General features: G+C 35.9%; 1 protein-coding gene and 1 pseudogene across 2 annotated transcripts in view; one reads left to right on the plus strand and one right to left on the minus strand.

The window, feature by feature from the left end:
• The window catches only part of TRMT11 (tRNA methyltransferase 11 homolog), a 69133-nt gene that overhangs the window by 4205 nt on the left and 41579 nt on the right, over nucleotides 1-23349 (plus strand). For both annotated transcript variants that reach the window (XM_053591776.1, XM_053591775.1), the window contains exons 2-8: nucleotides 6431-6496; nucleotides 7380-7453; nucleotides 9609-9690; nucleotides 9779-9871; nucleotides 10391-10525; nucleotides 11241-11397; nucleotides 20927-21007. In XM_053591776.1, coding sequence (XP_053447751.1) covers nucleotides 6431-6496; nucleotides 7380-7453; nucleotides 9609-9690; nucleotides 9779-9871; nucleotides 10391-10525; nucleotides 11241-11397; nucleotides 20927-21007 — 688 coding nt within the window. The remainder of the gene's footprint in view (nucleotides 1-6430; nucleotides 6497-7379; nucleotides 7454-9608; nucleotides 9691-9778; nucleotides 9872-10390; nucleotides 10526-11240; nucleotides 11398-20926; nucleotides 21008-23349) is intronic.
• On the minus strand, nucleotides 3473-3783 carry LOC128586440 (COX assembly mitochondrial protein 2 homolog; annotated as a pseudogene).

Consider the following 23349-nt stretch of genomic DNA (forward strand, 5'->3'; position numbering starts at 1 on the left):
CACGCGTCTCCAAACCAATCTTTGGCCCTCTGGGCGGGGTGAACTTGGCAGAGGATGTGTGAGAGAAGGCTGGCTAAGCATTTTCATTCATTTCTATGTGTGTTTGCCAAATACCAGAATTAGGCAGGTGAATATGACCGTTCATCTCACCCCTGGTGCTTTTCCTCTAGCAGAGGATAGAGACATCTGACAGAAATAGAATGTTATGTTTTAAATGTCATATTATGCTAGTCAAACTCAGTGGAGGGGGTTGGTAGTAGGAATTAGATGATTGAGAACTTGGAAAGTGTTTTATTCATTTAAGAAACATTTTCAGTGCGCATGTAATTGAATGTGCAGATTCTGGGGATATAAGGATGATAAAAACAGCCTCTTCCTCCAAGTAGTTTACTGTTTATACTGAACAGCCGAGCAGACACATAATGTAGAATTATAAAATAAAGGTGATAAATGCAATGAGAGAGAGATGCAGAATAAGAGGAGTGTGAGGCCACAGAAATTAGGAGGGCAACATTTTAGGGAGGAAGAATAAATCAATAATGTTGAATGCAGTTTTTTTTTTTTTTTTTTTGGTTGTTAGAAAAGAATGAAAAAATGTTCACTGATATTCTCTATTAGAGGGTAATTAGTTGGTGATTTTGCTAGGGCTGTTGCGGAGAGTTTTGGTGGGAAATAAGAGAACATACAGAAGGGGAATCTTTAGGAGGTCTTCCCTAGGAGATGACAACTTACACTCGTGGATGAGTAGGAGTTAGTTGGCCCAGGGGAGAAATATGTAAATTAGAATTGCAGACTGTTCGTTATTAATTAATCACCAGCTGTGTGATTGAGAGTGGTTAAGAAGAGACCAAGAGAGGTAGATAGGGGCTAGAAAATGCAAAGCCTTGAATACTCTCAAGCTTGGAAGAGAAATTTATTGACTAATTTTAAGTAGAGAAACCGCAAAATCTACTTTTTAAAGTATCATTTTGATAGCAATGTGGAGGATGAATTTGAGAGGAATAAGACTGGCATCAGAGACTAGTTGAGAGTCTGTTAGATTAAGCAGGCCTGACCGAGGGCAGCGGGTAAAAGGATAGCATAAATGGAGAAAATACTTAAGTGATAAAATCATTGGGTCTGGATTGGTTAAATGTCGGGGGAAGAGGGACCAGTGAAGGATGACTCCTTGGGTACATATAGGAGTACTCCATTTACAATATGTAACACAGGCAGAAGTATGATTTAAATTTTGTGTATACTGAATTTGATGTGCATGTGTGACATCAAATGTAGATGACCAGTAGGCAGTGGATATATGAATATGCACAGAGTGGTCTGGACTGGCAGTCAATATTTAGGAGTCTTCTGCGTATGGAAACGAAGAGAGAGGATGAAATTACTCAAAGTATAGTGTTAAAGGAATGATGGGCTAAGTACAGGTGCTTGAAAATAGAAGTATTAAGGGTCCAAAAAGGGAGTCCATGAAGAAGATAAGCAAGTGTAAGAATAAGAGGGATGTGAGGCCACAGAAATTAGGAGGGCAAAGTTTTAAGAAGCAGGGATAAATTGATAATGTTGAATGCCGTTGGTTTATTAGTTAGAAAATAATGAAAAAAATGTTCATTGATACTCTCTATTAGAAGGTAATTAATTGGTGATTTTGCTAGTCTGTTGTGTAGAGTTTTAGTGGGAGAAGCCAGAGTGCTTGGTTTAGTAGTCAGTGGAAAATAAGCAAGGAGAGATAAAGTGGACTGTTCTTAATTAGAGCACAAGAAGGAAAGTAAGAGGTTGGTTAACAGTTGGAGGGGAACTTAGGTTCTAGGGTAGATTCCTTCCATGAAGACATTGAGCTTGAGTGTGTTTGTAAGCTAAGGGGATGAGAAGAATAGATATAAGGGCACCATGGGAGGTGTTCCTCTTTCAGTTGAAGGGGAGATTGGTCAAAGGAGATTTAAGATGGGTATGAGGTAGTTGCCCAAGGGCCTCTTTTCTAGGTAATGGATGAGTTGAGGTTATTTCTTGAGAGTTGATGGGCCAGCAGTTGAATGGAGAAATTGAGAAAAATAGTAAAATTTGAAATAGTCATTGAGAGCAAAAGAGTTGTCAAGGCCACGTAAAAACACTGAGTAGAGAAGAATACAGGTATTAGAGCAAAGCTGAAAATTCATTGAAAGTGAGGATCACATATTTTTAATTGTAATTTTCTTCAGTATTGTTCAACTCATTGTCCCTAGAAGTATGAAAGAAGTTTGTAATGTTGATTCAGTATTAATGTTTTGAGGTTCATGGAGGAGGTTTGGATTTTGTTTTAGATTTAACAGGGAGCCACTAACTTTTTTTAAGCCAAGAAATGACAAGACCATTTGTGTTTTAGAGAGATAATTCTAGAGTACTAGAGAAAAGATACTACTTATAGGATACTAGAGTGGGACTTGGTATAAGCCAAGGAGGATAAGTGCACTAAAGGCAGGCAGTGCAGGGAGGATGGAGTGTTTAGGCTGTGCTCTCTAGAGTAATATTCCTAGGACTTGCTGATTTTACCTGTTTCTTGCCACTTAAATTCTTCTTACTGTATTACCCTAGTGCCAGTTTAATCTTCCAGAAGCTCATTTCTGTGTTATGTCCTCATTATTCCAAGGATAACTTCCTATAGTCTGCTTTGAGTCTTTCCTCTTCCATTATCTAATCTATTGACTAATCAAAATTCATGTAGATTTATCTGTGTTTTTATTTTAGTCTTATATTTTTTTACATGATTTATTTGTCTTTTTCCCCCTTCAATATAAAAAGCATAGTTAAAGTATGTAGCTGATCAAAGAGGTCTTGTTTGTTTCTATTATTTATTGTTTCTTTTGATTCTTTTTCATATGTGTGCTGGGTTACTTTTCTTATTAGTCTTACTATTTTTTTTTTTTTTATTGTTGGGGATTCATTGAGGGTACAGTAAGCCAGGTTACACTGATTGCAATTGTTAGGTAAAGTCCCTCTTGCAATCATGTCTTGCCCCCATAAAGTGTGACACACACCAAGGCCCCACTTACTATTTTTTTTTTTTTTGAGACAGAGTCTCACCATGTCACCCTCTGTAGAGTGCAATGGCATCACAGCTCACAGCAATCTCAAACTGTTGGGCTTAAGTGATTCTCTTGCCTCAGCCTCCCAAGTAGCTGGGACTACAGGCACCTGCCACGCCTGGCTATTTTTTGTTGCAGTTGTCATTGTTGTTTAGCTGGCCTGGGCCAGGTTTGAACCTGCCACCCTTGGTGTATGTGGCTGGTGCTGTGCTCGGGTGCCGAGCCTTGTTTGTTTTACTTAAATTATTTTATTAAGTTACTCAAATGTTAACTTGTTGTAAACAAAGGCAAGAAACATGGTAGAAGTCAGGTTTGTTGGTAGACAGACAGTAACTAAAGGCTCTGCCCAACAAATACTCAGAATCCAGAGTTTTCATGTTTTTCCATGGTTCAATTTCTCATGGGTCACTTTCCATTCAAATAATCCCGGAGACCAAATAAGATAGGATTCTTTCAGCTATGAAGCAAGAGTCTTGTCTCAGCCAAGGCATCCGGTGGAAATATAATTTATTTTTCAGGTTCCCCTGAGGATTAAAAAGTCTCTTTTACATCCCTCACCATGTTCCCTGCTCTTGGTCCTTTTTTCAGTGTCCTCTTTCTTCAAGCATTTTCTCATCTTCCCATCAAGAAGATCATTGCAATGACCAAAAAATTTCAGAATGTTGTGATTTTTGTGACATTCCTTAAGCAAGTTAATCAAAGTGTTGCATTCTTCAGTGTGAAAGTGTGGCGATTAAGTTAGGATGCTTCTTTAGGAGAACGTGATGGATCACAGCAGTGCAGTCTGACTCGTGGCCATCCGGGAGGGCTGAGGCAGTCCACGTGGAGACTCCCCCACCGATGGCCTGTGGCTTGCGAGGCGGGAACCCGGTCTGGGTTGTTTTTTAAATATGTGCCATATGCTATATTTGAACATTTATTTGAAGAAATAATTTCAGGCCTAGGATGATATACATCCTCTTGCCTAGGATGATATACATCCTCTTGAAGAGGATGGGGGAACACACAGGAGCATGAGTAATCACTTTAATTCGTTTTCAGGCATTAAATTCTGTTTGTGTTCTGATTCCCACGTACTATCAAGGTCTGTGCTTTTAGGGATCCTAATCTTTGGGTAGTTCCAAGTCTCCTCTCTTCCCCATGTGTGGCTCTGTACTTTTTTGTGTGTGTGTGTCTTTTACTCCATTAGGTTGTCAGAAGCGCTGTTGACTCTCATACCTGCTTTTGGAGTTAGTAAATGTCTCAGGGAAAATGTGGCTCCACCTTGTAATTTCTGTCCTGTCCTGGATCATTGTGTGGTAATTCTTGATATCTCTCCATGCCTTACAGTAAAGGTCCTGCTTTTCCAACTCTTCCTAGCAGGAGGCTTAATCTGAGTTACCTAGTTTGCATCTCTGAAAGTGGAAGTCCTCTGTCATTATTTGGATTCTTCCTGTTTGAAACATCCCTTCAAAACCTGAAGTAATCATTTCCTCTCTTGTACTCTAATACCTTTTTGCTTTTGCTTCTTTGAGAGCATGTATGATTTTCCACCTCATATTTCAGTTGTGAGGTTAAATATTTTAATTTCCTAGACTTGCTCCCCAGGATAAATGTGTTTATTTTCATGTAGCTCAGTATCTTGCATGTATAAGTTGCTTAATATGTTAAGTGAAATAGGATCCCATCTGGAGAAGGGAATGAAAATGATGGTCTGTGCTTTTGGGGTGGGGCACAGTAGTTCATACCTGTAATGCTAGCACTCTGGAAAGCTGAGATGGGTGGATTGCTTGAGCTCAGGGGTTCAAGACCACCCTGAGTTAAGTGTGAGACCCCCCCATCTCCACTAAAATAATAGAAAAAGAATTAAAATTTTGAAATAAAAAAAATACATACTTTTGGGCAGTAGAACCAGTAGTCAGGAAATCTGTAATGGGAGGCTGCCTTTATGAATTAAAATGGGAGATTAGAAATGGGTGGTCCAGTTTTACCTATAATAGAGTTAATTAGGTTCAATTTTAGTTGGCAGCTGTCTTATTATACTAAAAATAAAATTCACACACTTGGATTTTATTTCTGTTCTGAAGCAACCTGTATGGATGAAAGAGTGGCTGAAATAACTGAAAAGCTCATGTGAATTAATGCATTACATGTGCCCCAGATCATTCCACGTTTTTATATCCAGTGTTCAATATAAATTCTCTTCTGTTCCTAGTGTCGAAAAATTCTCAACTGGAAAGCGAATTTTCCATATAATTATTGAAAATCTTGTGTTTTGCTTTGTTAAGTAGGTTGATGGAGTAGTTTAAACATGTTTTGCTTTTCAATTTGAAACTGGGATTATCATGTTTATTCTCAATTTTAAGTGGTTGCTTAAGTTTGGGTAGTAGAACTAATGCTGTGCCATACAACTTCAGATAATCTATCCCTTCCCCCCCTCAACTCTTAGGATCTTTATATTGTAAGCTGTTGTTGATTTTTAATTGCATTTCAGGTGCAGCAAAGTGGTATTTTAGCTTGGTCATACTCCAGTGTTTTAAACATAAGGCTGATTTTACAACTTGCTATAATATAAAATGATCATGGAGTCGGAAACTTCCTGGTCTGGGTATATGTTTTGCTTTTTAATAGCTGTGGCTCATGGTGGGCTTGGTTTTAAAGGCTCCTTCTGGTTAGGAGAATAGGGCCTTGTCAGCAGCCTGCGGTGGGGACACTTACCTCTCATTAGGTTACTTCTCCATAAGACCTGCGCAGAGGAGTAGGATTTTACCTGCTTTATGTTATTTAAGGAGATAAGTTGTTAGTAGTATGAATAATAAAATTTGTATAGTCATTTTGTATTTATCAGTATAAAGTGATGGCTTTGGAGAATATGGACACCATCTGAATAGATTTTAATTTTCCATGATGCTTTAAAAGTATTTATTGGGTTAATTCACTTTCTAGTTCTGTAACTTTGTCCAGAAAGAAGAGAAGATTACATTAACATATTTGTTAAATCCATTATGATGCACCCTATTTATTTGTTTACTTCCAGACATCCTCAAATTATCTGTCTAGCTATTTATTTCTTTTTTATTGATCAGTTGTCAGATTTACTAATCTGTAGTTTCTATAATCTGTTTTTTCTTTTTTCAAAATCAGGACTTTTATGATCAGGTCTTTGGCATCTTTCCTGTTGTCTCAAATTTCTCAAAATTTTAAATGGTTATGGTTATGACTATTAAATTTTTTCAGAACCCTGAATTATAATTGATATTGAAACTTAAATGCCTTTTCAAGTAGATCATCAGCCCACTTTTTTGATTTTGTGAGTCATATTATACCTGTCTGTCTTAGTAGACTTTGAACTCTCTGTATTAAATTGTACTCTTTCTATAATATTTTCAATATAGGAAATAAAGTCTTTACTTTCACTTTTTGGAGGACAGTTCACTAGCAGTCAGGAAACTTATGGAAAGGTAAGTTCAATTTTCATTAGACCATATGTAGTATGCTTATAATAGAAGCTTGGATTTGAAGAGAACTGCTTATTGTAAATTCATATTTGTGTGCTTACTGAGATTTGTTTCTAGAGGCAATGGAGTCAAAGGGATATTTTGGGAAAAAATTGTGGCTTTGGAAAATAATTTGGATTCTAGCATTCATTTATTTTATTTAGTTTTTAATTTTTAATTGAACAGTTGTACCATAATTTGCATCTATCCTTCCATTGAAATAATGGCTGTCTTCTGTTCATGTGTATTTAGAATTAGAATTTAGAATTTGGCTGAATTTTGGGCTTATATTGGAAAACATTTTAAAATTTGAAATTGTTCATTGTGTAAGACTGAACATATGGGTTTACATTTTGTATTTGTAGTTTTTGTCAGTTTATACTTTGGAAAATAGAGAAAGAAAAAGTCATTCACAGTCCTTCCTCCTTGACATGGCTTAATAATTTGTGGATTCTGCCTTTCAGTCTTTTTTTTTTTTTTTTTGGTGTACTTTTATTGCTGTTGGAATGCTACTTACTGTGGATGTAAGAATACTCAATCTGACTCTAACCAAAATAAAAATCGCTTCAATAGTAAAAAGTTAAATTAGGATAATATAGTACAATGTGAGAGCACTTTTATAAATGACCCTATAAATGAACATGTCAGCAAATGAAATTTAAATTTAGTGTAGTTTAACAAAAAAAACCTCTAAATTTAAGTTTAATTGTACCATATTATCCTAATCAAGTATTCTTACATGAAAGTAGCAAATAGGAATTTCTCCTTTTTGATATCTTTTGAATAAAAGCATATGAGGCCACGTAGCCACTTATAAAATTAAGTTGTATATTGTTATTTCTTTCAGTCACCATTTTGGATTCTGAGCATTCCCTCTGAAGAAATTGCAAGAAACTTAATGAAACGGACAGTGTGTGCCAAGTAAGAGAAACTTATATTCTCCCGTGAATGCACATGTACTTTTTGCTATATTGGCAGTAGATAGAAAAGGAGGAATTTGTTTTCTCCTTAGGCTGCAGTTACAGCACTTGCCACAGGGTGGTGGTGGTGGAACAGGAGAGTTACCTGCTGAAACAGCAATCTCAGTGGAGGAAAAGTAGAAACACTCCTTTTAGAATAATTTTTTTAAACTTCTATATTAAGCAGCAGTCTAGTATGAATGTAAATGCTATGTTTTTACATAGAATAGATGCCACATTTAATATAACCAAAGTATTGAAAAGGCCTTGCTTATGGTTGTTTTTTATTTGAGTGAGCAGACTGGTAAAGTGTAAGGTGACAAAAGGTGGGTACTGACATGAAGTGTTTTTTACTATTTCATTTATTAGAGAAAGGAATTCTTATTATCACATCTTGTACGAATTAATGCAGTGATGTTTATCATTTACCTTGAATATTTCTGGATCTTATTGACATCTGCTCTTTTTTTCCTTTTCTTTCATTTTTTTCCTACAGTTGGAAAATTTTCTGTCATCAGATTTGAAAATTAAACTGTAGTATTTTTGACTAGCATCTTAAAAATTGAACAGCTAGTGTCATCTTTGAGCTGCTTTTTTTCCTGAACATTTTGGCAGATTGCTGAAAACTTTCTTTTCCTTAGAAATTATATTTGATAAAGTAATGCCAATAAAAATCTATATAGATCTACTTTTACTAACATGGTTAACAATGCTTTATGTTGTCATACATGATTGCTATTATTGTTGAATTGGATACAATCCCATATTTAGTTAACTTTACCCCGTTGAGAACTGCCTGGACCTCTAAATATATAGTCTTTTAAACTGAAGCTTGTTGATGGGTCTTACTATTAAATAAAAATGACTAGAAAATAGAAACATAACTAAAAACACACTTTGAATAATTACTGTTATAGATTAACATATTAAAAATTCATGGCTATAAGAGGTGTCCGAATTCTAAAGGTACAGCGTATTAGGTTTAAGTTAGCTAAATAAGTACTAAGAATTTGCATACTTTCAAGGTGTATATCTTCTTATGCATATATTTGATTAATGGTATAATTAATAGTTGTGTAATACTTACAAAAATTTCCTTGGTTGCTATTTATTCTGTGTATATTTTGTGTAGGTATATTTTCAGTGATAGCTGAGTAAGAGTATTATTACTGTAAAGGTCCCTATAAATTCAGTAGATAGAAAAGAAGGAATTTGTTTTCAAAGGATACAATTCAGAATCTAATTGTAACTTTGATTGTACTAAAAGGAGAATAGACTTTTTTTAGAAACTAATTTAATTCAAAATTTTCTTTGATAGTTTAGGGATTGAAAGTTAATTGTAATTATTTTTAACACAAAATATTTTGAGCATAACAAAAAGAGTGAGAAATGTAGCAAGCACCTGGGTACCTATCTTGTTAGATCTTAATATTTTGAGTAATTTAGTTACTGAGTGTTACTAAATGATAGCTAAATGTTAACAGTAACATTTTACTCTGATTATTGTTCTTTTTGTATAATGGAGGAGATAGGGAAACATAGATTTTTCTGCAGCTTTTTACCCATTTCTATGAAATAAGAAAGTGATTTTATGACATCATTTGTTACAGTATACAAATAGAGCCTGTAATCCTCTGGGAGGCCAACATGAGTGGATTGCTGGAGGTCAGGAGTTTGAGACCAGCCTGAGCAAGAGCTAGACCCCGTCTCTAAAAATAGCCGGTGTTGTGGCAGGCACCTGTTTTACTGGGGAGGCTGACACAAGAGGATTACTTGAGCCCAGGAGTTGGAGGTGCTGTGAGCTATGCTGCCATGCCATTCTACTGAGGGAAATGTAGTGAGACTCTCAAACAAAAACAAAAACAAAACAATGAAAACTTGAAAAACTTATGACTTACATTGAATTTCCTTTTTTTCTGTGTAAAGTTCACCTTCTGTGTATAGTTTGGATTTAAGTTATCTTTGTTTTCAGGATGCAGGTTTTTCATTTATAGTTTAGAAAAAATAGGTAATAATAGTGAATGGGCATAAATAATTAGTAAAGTAACTGTTAATGTATTAATTACTATGTGAACTGAGTTCTTTACTGAGGTTAGTACCAATCATTTATTTCCTAGGTCTATTTTTGAACTATGGGGTCATGGAAAATCTCCTGAAGAGCTGTACAGTTCTCTTAAAAATTACCCTGTGGAGAAGATGGTGCGTAGTGAAATGTGGTTTTGTATAGGCATATATGCAGATTCTGTAGAATTACTAAACATAAAAAATATATTTGTTTTTATTTTAGGTTCCATTTCTACATTCAGACTCTACGTATAAAATAAAGATTCACACATTTAATAAAACACTGACACAAGAAGAAAAAGTCAAGCGAATAGATGTAAGTGAATTTGGCAAAAACAAAAAACCTGTAGGATTAATCCTATAATCCTATAGGATTAATGTCCTAATGTAGTCTAGCCATTGTTGATATATAAGAATACCTAATGTTGAGTGGCATCTGTGGCTCAGTGGGTAGGGCACCGGCCCCATATACTGAGGGTGGTGGGTTCAAACCTGGCCGTGGCCAAACTGCAACAAAAAAATAGCCGGGCATTCTGGCTGGTGCCTGTAGTCCTAACTACTCGGGAGGCTGAGGCAAGAGAATTGCCTAAGCCCAGGAGTTGGAGGTTGCTGTGAGCTGTGACACCACAGCATCTACCGAGGGTGATAAAAAAAAAAAAAAAAAAGAATACCTAATGTCTTTAAAGTGCTTATTGTTTACCACATCTTGTTCTGAGTGTTTTTCATGTTTTATTTTATTTTATGCTGATATTAAACTTATAGGATAGGTATTATTAGATAAGCCCTACTCTTTGTAAATTTTTATAGGACATTAGAATTACTTTTATTTTTTTAGGCACTTGAATTTCTGCCATTTGAAGGAAAAGTGAATTTAAAGAAGCCACAACATACATTCTCTATTTTGGAGGATTATGGTTTGGACCCAAACTGCATCCCTGAGAATCCACTTAATATTTATTTTGGTAGATGGGTAAGCAAGTATTCTTTTTACCTATTTCAGTTTGTTTCTTTAAAAGCTAAATGTCTTTATATTTGATTTATATGTAGTACTTTAAATCAGCTGAAAAGTTAGAACCACTCATACGGATTAAAATCAGAGTATATGATTAAGCTTTTTTTTCTTTTTCCCCAGAGCATCCTATGACATAAAAGAGACTTGTTCCATATAGGTCTTAGGGAGGAAGTGGCGTACCTGGAAATGTTAAAAATAAGACTTTTCAAATATCTGGACTGCTTTTTTCATGAATTAGAGATAAGACAAAATGCTGTGATAGTTAAGAGATCTCCTTTGTGAAGAACTCCAATCTAGATCTTCCATTCTGAACAGAAATATAATTACTGTAAAGTAGTTCTGCCCATTTCCCTAAGGTTGAGTCAATGGAAGCTATGATTTGTGTTAATTTAGAGGAAAAACAAAGGGGCAAATCTTACTACTTACCCCCTGGAATAATTGCATTCAAATTCAATTCAAATTTGGTTTAAAAATACAAAGTAAATGGAAAGACCTTAAGAAATGAAAGGTTTCATCCGTAATGACCACAATCATATTATTTTCAAGGAACAAGTTTAGAGCAGTAGAGGTAGAAAGAAGTTTTTGTCAACAAGGTACTATGATTTTATCGTGAATGATTATCTTAAATTTGTTTTGTGTCGTTCTACTAACTTGATAAATATTTCTGATCTAGATTGCAGATGGACAGAGAGAGCTTATTGAATCATACAGTGTCAAAAAGAGACACTTCATTGGAAATACAAGCATGGATGCTGGATTAGCATTCATCATGGCTAATCATGGAAAAGTGAAAGCAAATGATGTTGTGTTTGATCCATTTGTTGGAACAGGTATTTTTATTTAGCTGTCAAGCTAGTATGGAGATGTTGCTTTTATATTAGTGAAGGCCATAGTAATATTTGGGTTAAAAGATTAAATGTACAGAATAATCTTCTAATTATCATTGGATAGTGGCTAAGAGGCAACCACATGCTTGTTTGTAATAGTATTTTTAACACTTTCACCACTTCAGAGATTATGCAGATAGAAGTTGTGGGTCTTATTCTAAGTAAACCACTAGAGGCGAGCATATTTTTTATTTTTTTTTTTGTAGAAAAACTTTCAATGTCATACATTGTAGGAATGTTATAAAGCTGTATAGTTTATATAAATAGGAAATCTTGAGTGAGGAGAGATACTCAAATGACAAGATAAAAAATTTATTCATCCTTTAAATTAATAACCATATATTTGGGTACAAAATAGTTTACATGTTCTGTTTTTGATGTGGTTTGTGAAGGTTTATAGATAAGTATAGGAGTAGGAAAAGTGATGAGGTATCAGTGGTGTGCAGGCCACTAAAGCAGGTTTGTGTGCCCTTCATTGGGGTGCCCTCGTAATTAATTAACTGTGTGGCAGTCGTGAACGCCAAACTTACTTCATCTGACTCTGAAGACTTTTTCTTCTTTCCACTCTTGCATAATCTTGCCCATACCCAGGGAGTACTCACATTTACTAATAGATTTGTCTGGCCAAACCTACCATGGCTCCATTTGTGGCTAGAGCCTCTCCTGTAGCCATCTTTCCCTTTGAGCATTGATGATGCACAGCTAACATTTGTTGAGCAGTGAATGTGTCAGATATTGTGCTGTGTACTCTAATGTTACTATCTGATTTAGTTCTTATAACAACTAACATAGAGATACTTTTAAAATTTTTCTTGAGGAAATGATGGCACATGGAGAGGTTAAGTGACTTGGCCAAGGTTATACAGCATGTATGTTTCATAGGAGTCAGACTCAAGCAGTACAATTCCAGAGCTCATGCTCTTTTTTTTTTTTTTGAGACAGAGCCTCAAGCTGTCATCCTGAGAAGAGTGCTGTGGTGTCATAGCTCATAGCAACCTCCAACTTGGGCTCAAGCGATCTTCTTGCTTCAGTTTTTCTATTTTTAGTAGAGACGGGGGTCTCAGTTTTGCTCAGGCTGGTCTCGAACTCAGCTCAAGCATTCTACCCTCCTCAGCCTCCCAGAGTGCTAGGATTACAGGTGTGAACCATCATGCCTGGCCCAGAGTTCATGTTCTTAATGCTGTTAGGGAGCTGCCTCTCTCTACTTTAAGATTTGCCAGCCAACTATTAGGTCATACTCTAACTTGAGGAATGTGACCACATATCATTAGGAAGAAGTAGTACGGAGATTGAGGTTTCTAACTGATAGAATGATCACTAATATTTGTTATTGTTGAATTAATCCATTCATGAGTCATTTTTCTCCCACTCTACTAGTATCTCCATATAGTCCATCCCCAACAAACTATCTCTTCTTTTCCTTCCCATCCTCATTATCCTAAGTGTCTCCCACTCACATTTTAAACTTCTTATTGGAAATAATACTAAACTTATAGAAAAGTTATAAGAATAAAACTAGAGCAAAGACCATCCATGTATCTGTAACCCAGCCTAAGATACTATTAACATTTGGCATCATTTGCCTTATCATTTTTTCTATTTATATACATAATATTTCATTTTTTATATCATTTGAAATTGTATGCATTATATCCCTTTATCCTCAAATATACATTTCTTAAGGATATATATATATATATATATATATATATATTTTTTTTTTTTTTTTTGCAGTTTTTGGCTGGAGCTGGGTTTGAACCTGCCACCTCTGGCATATGGGGCTGGCGCCCTACTTGTTTGAGCCACAGGCACCACTCCAGGATATATTTTCTTATATAAGTATAATATAATTTTCAATGTTAATAAATGTATTAATATACTTCCATAATATTCATATTCCAATTTGTTAATTGGCTACATGATATCGTTGATAGCACCTTTTCCCTCTTTGGTGTAGGATCAGGTATTATATTTTATTGCCAGTGTTTCTTGATCTCTTCAGTTTGGAACATAGCCAAAGACTTTTTTTTTTTTTTTTAATTAAATTTGTACTTTTGAAGAATACTATCTCTCCTCCCTTATTTTTTATCTAGAATGTTCCTTATTTTGGGTAGTTCGATGTTTCCTCATGATTCAATTTAGTTTATACATTCTGAGCTAGACTACTACATCGGTGATTTTTGTATCCTTCTCAAGGCTCTCGGCCCCCACCCCCACTTTTAATGTTAATTTTGATGAGCCAGTCAAGTAGTGTTTGATTTTTCCACTGTATGATTACTGTTTTTATCCCTGCAACTATTAAGCAATCTGTGGAGAGGAGGCATGTTAAAACTATGTTAATATTTTGTTCTTTACCCAAGTCCCCCCTTACCTTTGTCAGGTTGTCAGGTTTAGTATCCATTGATGATTCTTGGGTAAACCAGTGTTTGATGATTTCAAAGGGATAATCTTCCAAGCTCTAGCACTCCCTCTAGTTACCAGTAATACTATTCTATTGTAAGCAAGAGCCCTTTCTTCTCTTTCACATATTCATTTATCTATTTATCGTTTATCTGTTTGTCTGTGACATGTTTCTATCTTTTTTGTTTTGAGCATTTACTTACTGGATTCTTTTCTACCTGTTTAAGCCCTGGAATTAGTCATTTGTCATTTCTCACTGTTTCTCAGGAAACAGTGTTTCTTTTAGTGAGGAAATGGTATTAGAGATCAGTATCTGGGTTTTAGACCCTTTCACTAGGCAAGCTAGGAGACATGTATACAAGGGCTGCCCGGAACCTATCTGGCCATATAGGCTTCTTTTTTTTGGATTACATGGCTGGATACATTCTGGACAGCCCTGTACTTGGACATTGGTAGTTTCCATTATTTTACCATTACATATAATGCTTGTGATGATTCACTTTATGGAATATATGTATATACCTTTGTAATGTGGGTGATATAGAAGTAGGATTCCTGGGTTGAAGGAATCATTACATATGTAGTTTGTTACATATTGCCAAATTCCTCTTCATTATACTATTTAGGATCCTTGCCAGTAACTGAGAGTCCCTCTTTTCCCACAGTCTCACCAGCAGAATATATTGTCGAGCTTTTGAAGTTTTGCCAGCGTGCTAGGTGAGAAATGGCATCTCAACATAGTATTAATTTGTCTTTCTCTTGTTATGAGTGAAGTCTAACAAATTTGTATATTTTGAGGGGCATTTTTATTACCTTTTTTGAATTATCATGTCTTTAGCCCATTTTGCTATGGAACTTTTGGTCTTTTCACCCTCATTTTTAAAGGTTCTTTAAAGTAAGGGACATTATCCCTCCCCCTTTTTTTACCTGTGATATATGTTGCACAAGTTTATTCGCAGCTTCCTCATGATTCAATTTAGTTTATACATTCTGAGCTAGACTACTACATCGGTGATTTTTGTATCCTTCTCAAGGCTCTCGGCCCCCACCCCCACTTTTAATGTTAATTTTGATGAGCCAGTCAAGTAGTGTTTGATTTTTCCACTGTATGATTACTGTTTTTATCCCTGCAACTATTAAGCAATCTGTGGAGAGGAGGCATGTTAAAACTATGTTAATATTTTGTTCTTTACCCAAGTCCCCCCTTACCTTTGTCAGGTTGTCAGGTTTAGTATCCATTGATGATTCTTGGGTAAACTTTGCTAGTAATTGCTTCTTGCCAGGCAAAAAAAAGTTTTCCTTACACCTAAGGAGATCCACTATGTTTTCTTTTAGTACTTTTCTAGTTCTTTTTTTTTTGCTTCTAGATTTCTGGTCCATTTGCCGATTACTTTCTTTTTTCCTTTTTCTTTCTTTTTTTTTTTTCCAAGATAAGCTCTTGGTCTGTTACAGGCCAAGAATACAGTGGTATCCTCATAGCTAATTGCAACCTGAAATTCCTGGACTCAAGTAATTCTTCTGCCTTAGCCTCCCAAGTAGTACCACCACACCTGGCTAATTTTGCTTTTGCTTAGACTTGTCTTGAACTCCTGGCCTTAAGCAATTTCCTGACCTCAGCCTCCCAAAGTACTAGAATTACACTACTACTAGTGTGAGCCACTCCACCGACTGAGAGTTCTTTTCTTTTTTTTTTTAATTCTTGGAGATTCATTGAGGGTACAATAAGCCAGGTTACACTGATTGCAATTGTTAGGTAAAGTCCCTCTTGCAATCATGTCTTGCCCCCATAAAGTGTGACACACACCGAGGCCCCACCCCCCCTCCCTCCTTCCCTCTTTCTGTTCCCCCCCATAACCATAATTGTCATTAATTGTCCTCATATCAAAATTGAGTACATAGGATTCATGCTTCTCCATTCTTGTGATGCTTTACTAAGAATAATGTCTTCCACTTCCATCCAGGTTAATACGAAGGATGTAAAGTCTCCTTTTTTTTTTTTTTTTTTTTTTTTTTTTATTGTTGGGGATTCATTGAGGGTACAATAAGCCAGGTTACACTGATTGCAATTATTAGGTAAAGTCCCTCTTGCGATCATGTCTTGCCCCCACAAAGTGTGACACACACCGAGGCCCCACCCCCCTCCCTCCGTCCCTCTTTCTGCTTCCCCCCCCCCGCATAACCTTAATTGTCATTAATTGTCCTCATATCAAAATTGAGTACATAGGATTCATGCTTCTCCATTCTTGTGATGCTTTACTAAGAATAATGTCTTCCACTTCCATCCAGGTTAATACGAAGGATGTAAAGTCTCCATTTTTTTTAATGGCTGAATAGTATTCCATGGTATACATATACCACAGCTTGTTAATCCATTCCTGGGTTGGTGGGCATTTAGGCTGTTTCCACATTTTGGCGATTGTAAATTGAGCTGCAATAAACAGTCTAGTACAAGTGTCCTTATGATAAAAGGATTTCTTTCCTTCTGGGTAGATGCCCAGTAATGGGATTGCAGGATCAAATGGGAGGTCTAGCTTGAGTGCTTTGAGGTTTCTCCATACTTCCTTCCAGAAAGGTTGTACTAGTTTGCAGTCCCACCAGCAGTGTAAAAGTGTTCCCTTCTCTCCACATCCACGCCAGCATCTGCAGTTTTGAGAGAGTTATTTTCTTATAATGTAAAGAGTGGATCTGACTTACATTTTTCCAAATATTAAAGCCATTATTAATCCTTAATCTTGTTCTTCAAAAACTTTTTCTGTGAAACGAGAAGAATACATAGAATTACAACATGATTGATATGCACTCACGCGCCTAGACTAGACCATAGAGTTTAAAAAGAGAGTTGTCAGTATAAGTGACATTCCTTTCCATTGATGTAGATGAGGTTGGGTATACATAACACAGGAAATTCTAACTTACAGAAGTCAGTGTGAATCTTTAGTGTGGTGACAGACAAGAAGACTGGCTTCAGTTTATTTTAGGGCAGCTCTTCATAGTGGTAGTATATTTTGATCATATGACTATTTATATATGAGAGGGGGATCTTTGCAGAGATGGTGCTAAACTATATCTTCATAATCTGCGTTTATAGTTTAAGCATACATTTAGGATATTAGTGAGTTTTTGATACTTTTGTTTTAAAACTAGTAATAGCCAAAAATTGTGAATAGATGCTTAAGGACGGTTTCACCTCTTCTCTTTTGGGCCTTTTGCCTCATTGATGGGTAGTACCTTCTGAAGGACTGGAGAAATACATGGCTCTGTGCCCTCCTCTTGGCCATAGTTTTTCACCAAGTATTTCAGTTTCTTTCTTTCAGTTTCCTTTTTTAGTGTTTAAAGAAAAAAGTTCAAGCGCATCTAATCCCTTTTCCATTTTAAAGGTCCCAAACTGAAATTTATGTAATTTCTCAAGTATATTATTCACTGACTACTGATGTCTTGTGAGTAGGGTAGGAAGCTTCTGGGAAATTGAAACGAATATTTCTTGCCTAAATACTTTCCCTTTTTCTTTTAGAGAGTTTGCTAGTGTTACTTGGAATGACAAAAGCTGCAGAAACACATTTCCTTTCTATTTTACAAATTGATTCTCATTTTAGTAGATTGTTTTTTAAAGTGCATTTCTACTTTCCTGAGAGGGAAGATACATACCATTGGATCAGCTCTCAGTAGATAGGAAGTACTACTCTTCACATATGACTTTGGCTGAAAGAATCATCAGCATGAATTTACTGAGTACTTATAATGGCACACCCTGCTTGTGATATGGTGCCAGAGTTGGGACTGGAATACAACTGTTACTAACTGAGTGTACAGCTTTACTAACTTAATGTAATTTGTTTTGTAGCAAATCTTCTTTTTGTTTATCTAATCAGCAAGTTAATGTATATTTACTTCCATGGGTGCTGATTATGGTATAAAGAAAAGAGCAGGGCAGTGCCCGTGGCTCAACCCAGTAGGGCGCCGTCCCCATATGCTTGGAGGTGGCAGGTTCAAACCCAGCCCTGGCCAAAAACTGCAAAAAAAATAAAGAAAAGAGCAAATAGAGTGAATTAAATCTTGACAAATTACTGCGTGAATTAGGCAAGATTCTTAACTTGTCCGTGTCTCAGTTCCATTATTTGTACAATGGTGATAGTAAGATACTGTGAGAATTAAGTGAGGTGTAATATGTGTACATAATGTTCCTAGGAAGTTGCCTGAGGCATGGTAAAACATTCAGTGTACTGTCACGGTTATCATTATTACATTTAATTATTATTTTGATAAAGACTTAGATGGCTTTTTGTTGAAAGATGTTAGATATAGCTAATATTAAATGGTGATGTGGAAGAATCTGACCATGAATTCATTTTCTAGTCCTTTTGTAGGCTGATTTCCAAGATATTATTAATATGCAATTATTGGCAAATTTTAGCACACAGGAAAAATTAAAGCTTAATATTGAAAATTCTAATTGTTTGTTTATAATTGAAGTAATTGTGCATGTGTGTGCTGACCGCCTCAGGTAATGTAAAGCTGTGCAGCTATCGCCGTTCCCTGATTCCTTCTCACGCCCTTTCCGTTGTGTCGGCTCAGGTAGTAATGAGAATGCCCCAGGGAGAGACATGTGCATTCCCGGGCCTTGTCTACTGTCAGTGACCCATAGGTGTAAGGCAAGGAATGTAGCTTCTTTTGACATTTTGTCATTACGCGATAGTGGACACACAAGTAAGGTGTTGGGAAGCTGACTGTCCTGGTACTATGGAGGCTATGGGAGGAAAAGAGAAGGCTGGGAGAGTGCGACAATGGATCTCTGTGGGCCTGTGCAATATCCTCCGCTTCCCATTTTCTTCTCGTTCTCTTTGTAGTCCCCTCTTCCTCAGTCTCATAGTTTGTCTCGCAGATTCTTATTTTCTAGCAGGGCTCTTCTGTTTATCCTGTTAATTTATTTAAGTAGAGTTCTTTTTTAAAAAAACATCACATAGATGCAATGATATTACCATTTTTCTTTATTTTCTTCCTTTCTCTCAGCAAAACCAAAGCTCAGTGTCTCATTTCCCCCACATTTGCAAAGCTTTCCACTTAGCTCTCTAAAGATGAAAATAATGAATTAATTTCTATATCACAGAATAAATCCTGCTTTTTATTGTATCCCTTTGCCTATAAGATACTCTCCTAAACTTAAAGTGGTTACTATTTAAGTGATAGAAAATTGAAACACAGAGTTGCTGGTCCAGATCCATACGCCACATTTTCACTTTTGATAGCATAAAAGGAAGTGAGTGAGTCACCTTACCTGGCTCCCTGACACTTCACTTTCCATTTGTGGTGTCTTTCCTTCCACCAAAAAGCTTCCAAGAAAACTCAAGCTGAGGTATAACTAAAAGTTAAAAGAGCTCCAACTTAATCAAAAGAACAACTAGATGTCCAAATAGTGATTATCCAGTGACAGTTCAGAGAAGCTAATTTATTATGATTTTATTTTTAAAAGCTTAAAAGGCACAAAGTTGACTATCAGATGTAGTCTAACAGATTATTCATCTCCTTTCAGCAGTTGTACTGTAAATTGGGTCTTCTCAAAACTCACTCTAAGCAAATGGATAAGGTTCTGTTTAAGGAAGCACAGGAAAGCTTTTCTGTTCCCCTTGACAACTAGTTCTTCTAGGTGAGTATCTGCCTTAATTGGCAGAATTGTAGTAATTCCTCATAGTTTGGGTAAAGTCATCACATACACTGCCTTTCCTAAATGTGGACTGTTGCATTTCTAGAGCAAGAATTAGGAGGACTTTTTTTTTTTTTAACCTTCCCTGTTACATAAATGCCTTTTGTAGTAAGTATGAGAGGACCTAGGTTTTGGTTTCTGCTGTACTTTCAGTCTTCATTTCTCTTCTTCATGGGCTCTGACGGGAACTAGTCAGTTACAGGTATTGTCATGAGCAAAGTATTTTTTAAGTACGTATTACCAGACTGTGGTTTAAATGGCTGTGGAAGGAACACCTTTAATTTATAGATCTTGACCTTCTGGAGGCACTACCCATCTTAATTTTCGAGTTATGTTTCAAAAGGATGTAAGGAAAAGAGCCCTAGTTTTTTTTTTTTTCCCCCTTGTTCAAGACGGTGCATTTTATAGTCTAAGAATATAATTATGATTTCAACTTGACTGACAGACCTTTCTGTAGTATGGCTAATTAGGAATTGCCCACGCACTAAAAGCCTTTTAATTTGAATGACTTTTTAAAAAATGATGTTTAATATAAAGTACAATTACTAAAAATTTATTAAACCTTGTAAAACTTTTTCTGAAATAATTTAAAAATACCATTACCTTTTATTTTAAAGAGTTTCACTGTTACTTTAATTTTTATTAGGATTTTCAAACTTCATGTGTGACCTGGTCACATCTGTCAAATTACTTTGTCAACTTTACTGGGATAATTGTTTTTAGTTGCAGCACTAATTGGGCAAAAATAATTGTACTGATTTTTTTATGTGCATTTGATAGTTGTTATTAAGAAATGTGTATTTATAGTTTGATACAGGAGATACTTGATTGGTTATAGGAGTAACTGGAATAAAATAGTTAATGCTTACAAAAGTTAAAATACGTCCGAATATTTTAACTTCTGTAAGAACTAATATTTCACATACTAATTATGCCCTCTTTAGTTATATAAAATTGTAACTTCAGTGAGAATGGACCCCAGTTGTCAGAATTGATTGCTAGCTCTTTGTATAAGCCGTGTTATGTGTTCATTTTTATAAACCCTTGCATAGATCTCTCAAAATAAGAAAATGTCTAAATATACATTATTTTGATAAAAACACAGATAATTTTCCCTAAGTAGTGCTATTTAAAGTAATGATACAGGGCATACATTAATTCCCTACTTCGTGACCAGTTTAGTGAATACAGCGTAGGAGTTTGTTTTTTCAGTTCAGAGGCTTGATAAGGGTGGCCAGGCTCATTGTCATTCCAGGGAACTCTGCCTGCAGCTAGTTTGTAAGCTCTGGATCAAATTAAATACAGTAAGGAACAGGACTCGTGGACTTTCTGGTTAACAAGTCGTCATAATTTTGTGATTGTTTTTTTTTTCAGGTGGCCTCCTGATAGCGTCTGCCCATTTTGGTGCATATGTATATGGGACAGATATAGACTACAACACAGTTCATGGTTTAGGTGAGTAGAGGTTATAGATAGTGTTATATTTTTGCCATTACACCAGTGCCTTTAAAATAATAAAATACATGCTCAGGAGATTGAGGCAGGATTGCTTGATCTCAGAGTTGGAATCTAGCCTGGGCAACACAAGGAGACACTGTCTGAAAAAAGAAATAGGGAAGGGAGATAAAATAACAAAACACAGTTGACCCATGAAAAACAAGGGTTTGAACTACCATAGGTCCACTTATATTTGGTGGTTCTTCTGACTCTGCCACCCCTAACGGAGCAAGACCAACCCTTTCTCTTCCTCCTTCTCATCTTAATTGAAGAAGATGAGAATGAGGACCTTTTGAATAATCTATTTCCACTTAATGAATAGTAAATATACTTTTATTACATATAGTAAAGATGATAATAAGCTATTAGTTACATTTTTGGGGCATCAGTTGGTTCTGTGCAGAGTTTTGACTGTGTCAAATAGAATTTCTTACTAATTTCTCTGTAAGAAATTTAGTGTGGCAAGTGGGCACTCCTAACCTCTGCATTGTTCAAGGGTCAACTGTAGTTTTATATGATAGTATTTTAATGTTAAAATACAAAAAATTGTGATGTAATTTTACTTATTTTTACAAAACTTCATTGGTTATTATTCTACTTTTAGGAAGTAATCCAGTGTGAGCGAATTGGGTTCCTGAGAGAAAACAAAAATGAGTAAGAAAAAGCCCTTCTCTCACAGGTGTTTATAACTTAGTAGGGAGGTAGAAATTAAAGGAAAAGTAGGCAAACTGTATCTTTGGGTACTTTAGGATTGGGAGAGAAGTCGGAGAGAGATGGCCATTTTGTAATCAGCGTATACATGTTAAGAAAATAAGTAGAGTTTATATGTAAAGATTGCCAGCATTCATTTATTCAGTAATCATACATTGAGTAAATATTGGATTAAATAGTGTTTGAGCTACCATGTATGTTTTTAATTTCATAACTGACTGAAACATCTTCGAAATATTTAAGGTGATAGTAACTTTAAAGATTCTACCTTAGACTCAGGGTGTTTGAGACAGGCACCTTTACTTTTGAGATAATTTTGGAGAATAATTTAAATTCTAGAAGTTTCAATAAAGATGTGTGATAGGATAGAACTGAATGAAACTGAAAAAGCATTTCCTTATAGCTTAATAATATTAAAAATGTCGAGTTTTTATTGATGTTCTGAAATTTTTTGTGTTGTTGATATTCCATTATAGTAACTCGAATCAACCCTTATAATATTCTTTTCCTTTTCCTTACCCAGTATAAGTTACTGTATGAGTAAGAGTTATTGTACTTTATTTTCTTTTGCTGAAGCAGTTTGATATATTGTCCTGATGACCTTTTCCCTACCTTGACTGTAAGAAATTTAGTAATATTTGTCAGGAAGAAAATGAGTTACAGTTCAGGTTTGCATAAATGGGCTAACCAGAAAAGGATATTCTTTATCTGCAATATGTTGGAGTAGACAAAATGCTAAGCATTATTTTAATTTGCTTTTAGAAGCAGCATATTTGCTTTGAAGAAATTGTACTGTATAATTTACTCAAAATTTTATTTATTAAAGTTATGTTTGAAAACTTTATACATATGTTTTTATATGTTTAAAAACTTTATAACTTTCAGTCTATATAGGTAGAATTCTGATTGAAGTGGAATTTGCTCAGAGTTTATCCAAGATGCTGTTAGATATGTGCTTTGTTCCATATACACATGTATATGTGTGTCTTTTATTTATTTTTATTTTTTTTTTGTAGAGACAGAGTCTCCCTGTACCGCCCTCGGGTAGAGTGCCGTGGCGTCACATGGCTCACAGCAACCTCTAACTCTTGGGCTTACGCGATTCTCTTGCCTCAGCCTCCCAAGCAGCTGGGACTACAGGCGCCCGCCACAACGCCCGGCTATTTTTTGTTGCAGTTTGGCCGGGGCCGGGTTTGAACCCGCCACCCTTGGCATATGGGGCCGGCGCCCTACTCACTGAGCCACAGGCGCCGCCCTATTTTTATTTTTTTTAAGATCGAGTCTTGCTCTGTCACCCCCGCTAGAGTACAGTGGCATTACCATAGTTCACTGAAATCACAAACTCCTGGGCTCCAGGAATCTTCCTGCTCTGAGCAGGTGGGACTACCTTTTCAGGCCACCATGCCTGGCTGGTGTTTTCTATTTTTGGTCGAGATGGTATCTTGCTATGGCTCAGGCTTACCATGAACTCCTGAGCTCAAGCAGTCCTCCTGCCTTGGCTTCACAAAGTGCTAGGATTACAGGCGTGAGCAAGCACACTCAGGCTGTTTCTCATACTTACTGTATTCTGAAATAGTTTCTCTGATTTT

Source organism: Nycticebus coucang, chromosome 5 (assembly GCF_027406575.1).
Source record: "Nycticebus coucang isolate mNycCou1 chromosome 5, mNycCou1.pri, whole genome shotgun sequence".
In the NCBI taxonomy this organism is placed as follows: domain Eukaryota; kingdom Metazoa; phylum Chordata; class Mammalia; order Primates; family Lorisidae; genus Nycticebus; species Nycticebus coucang.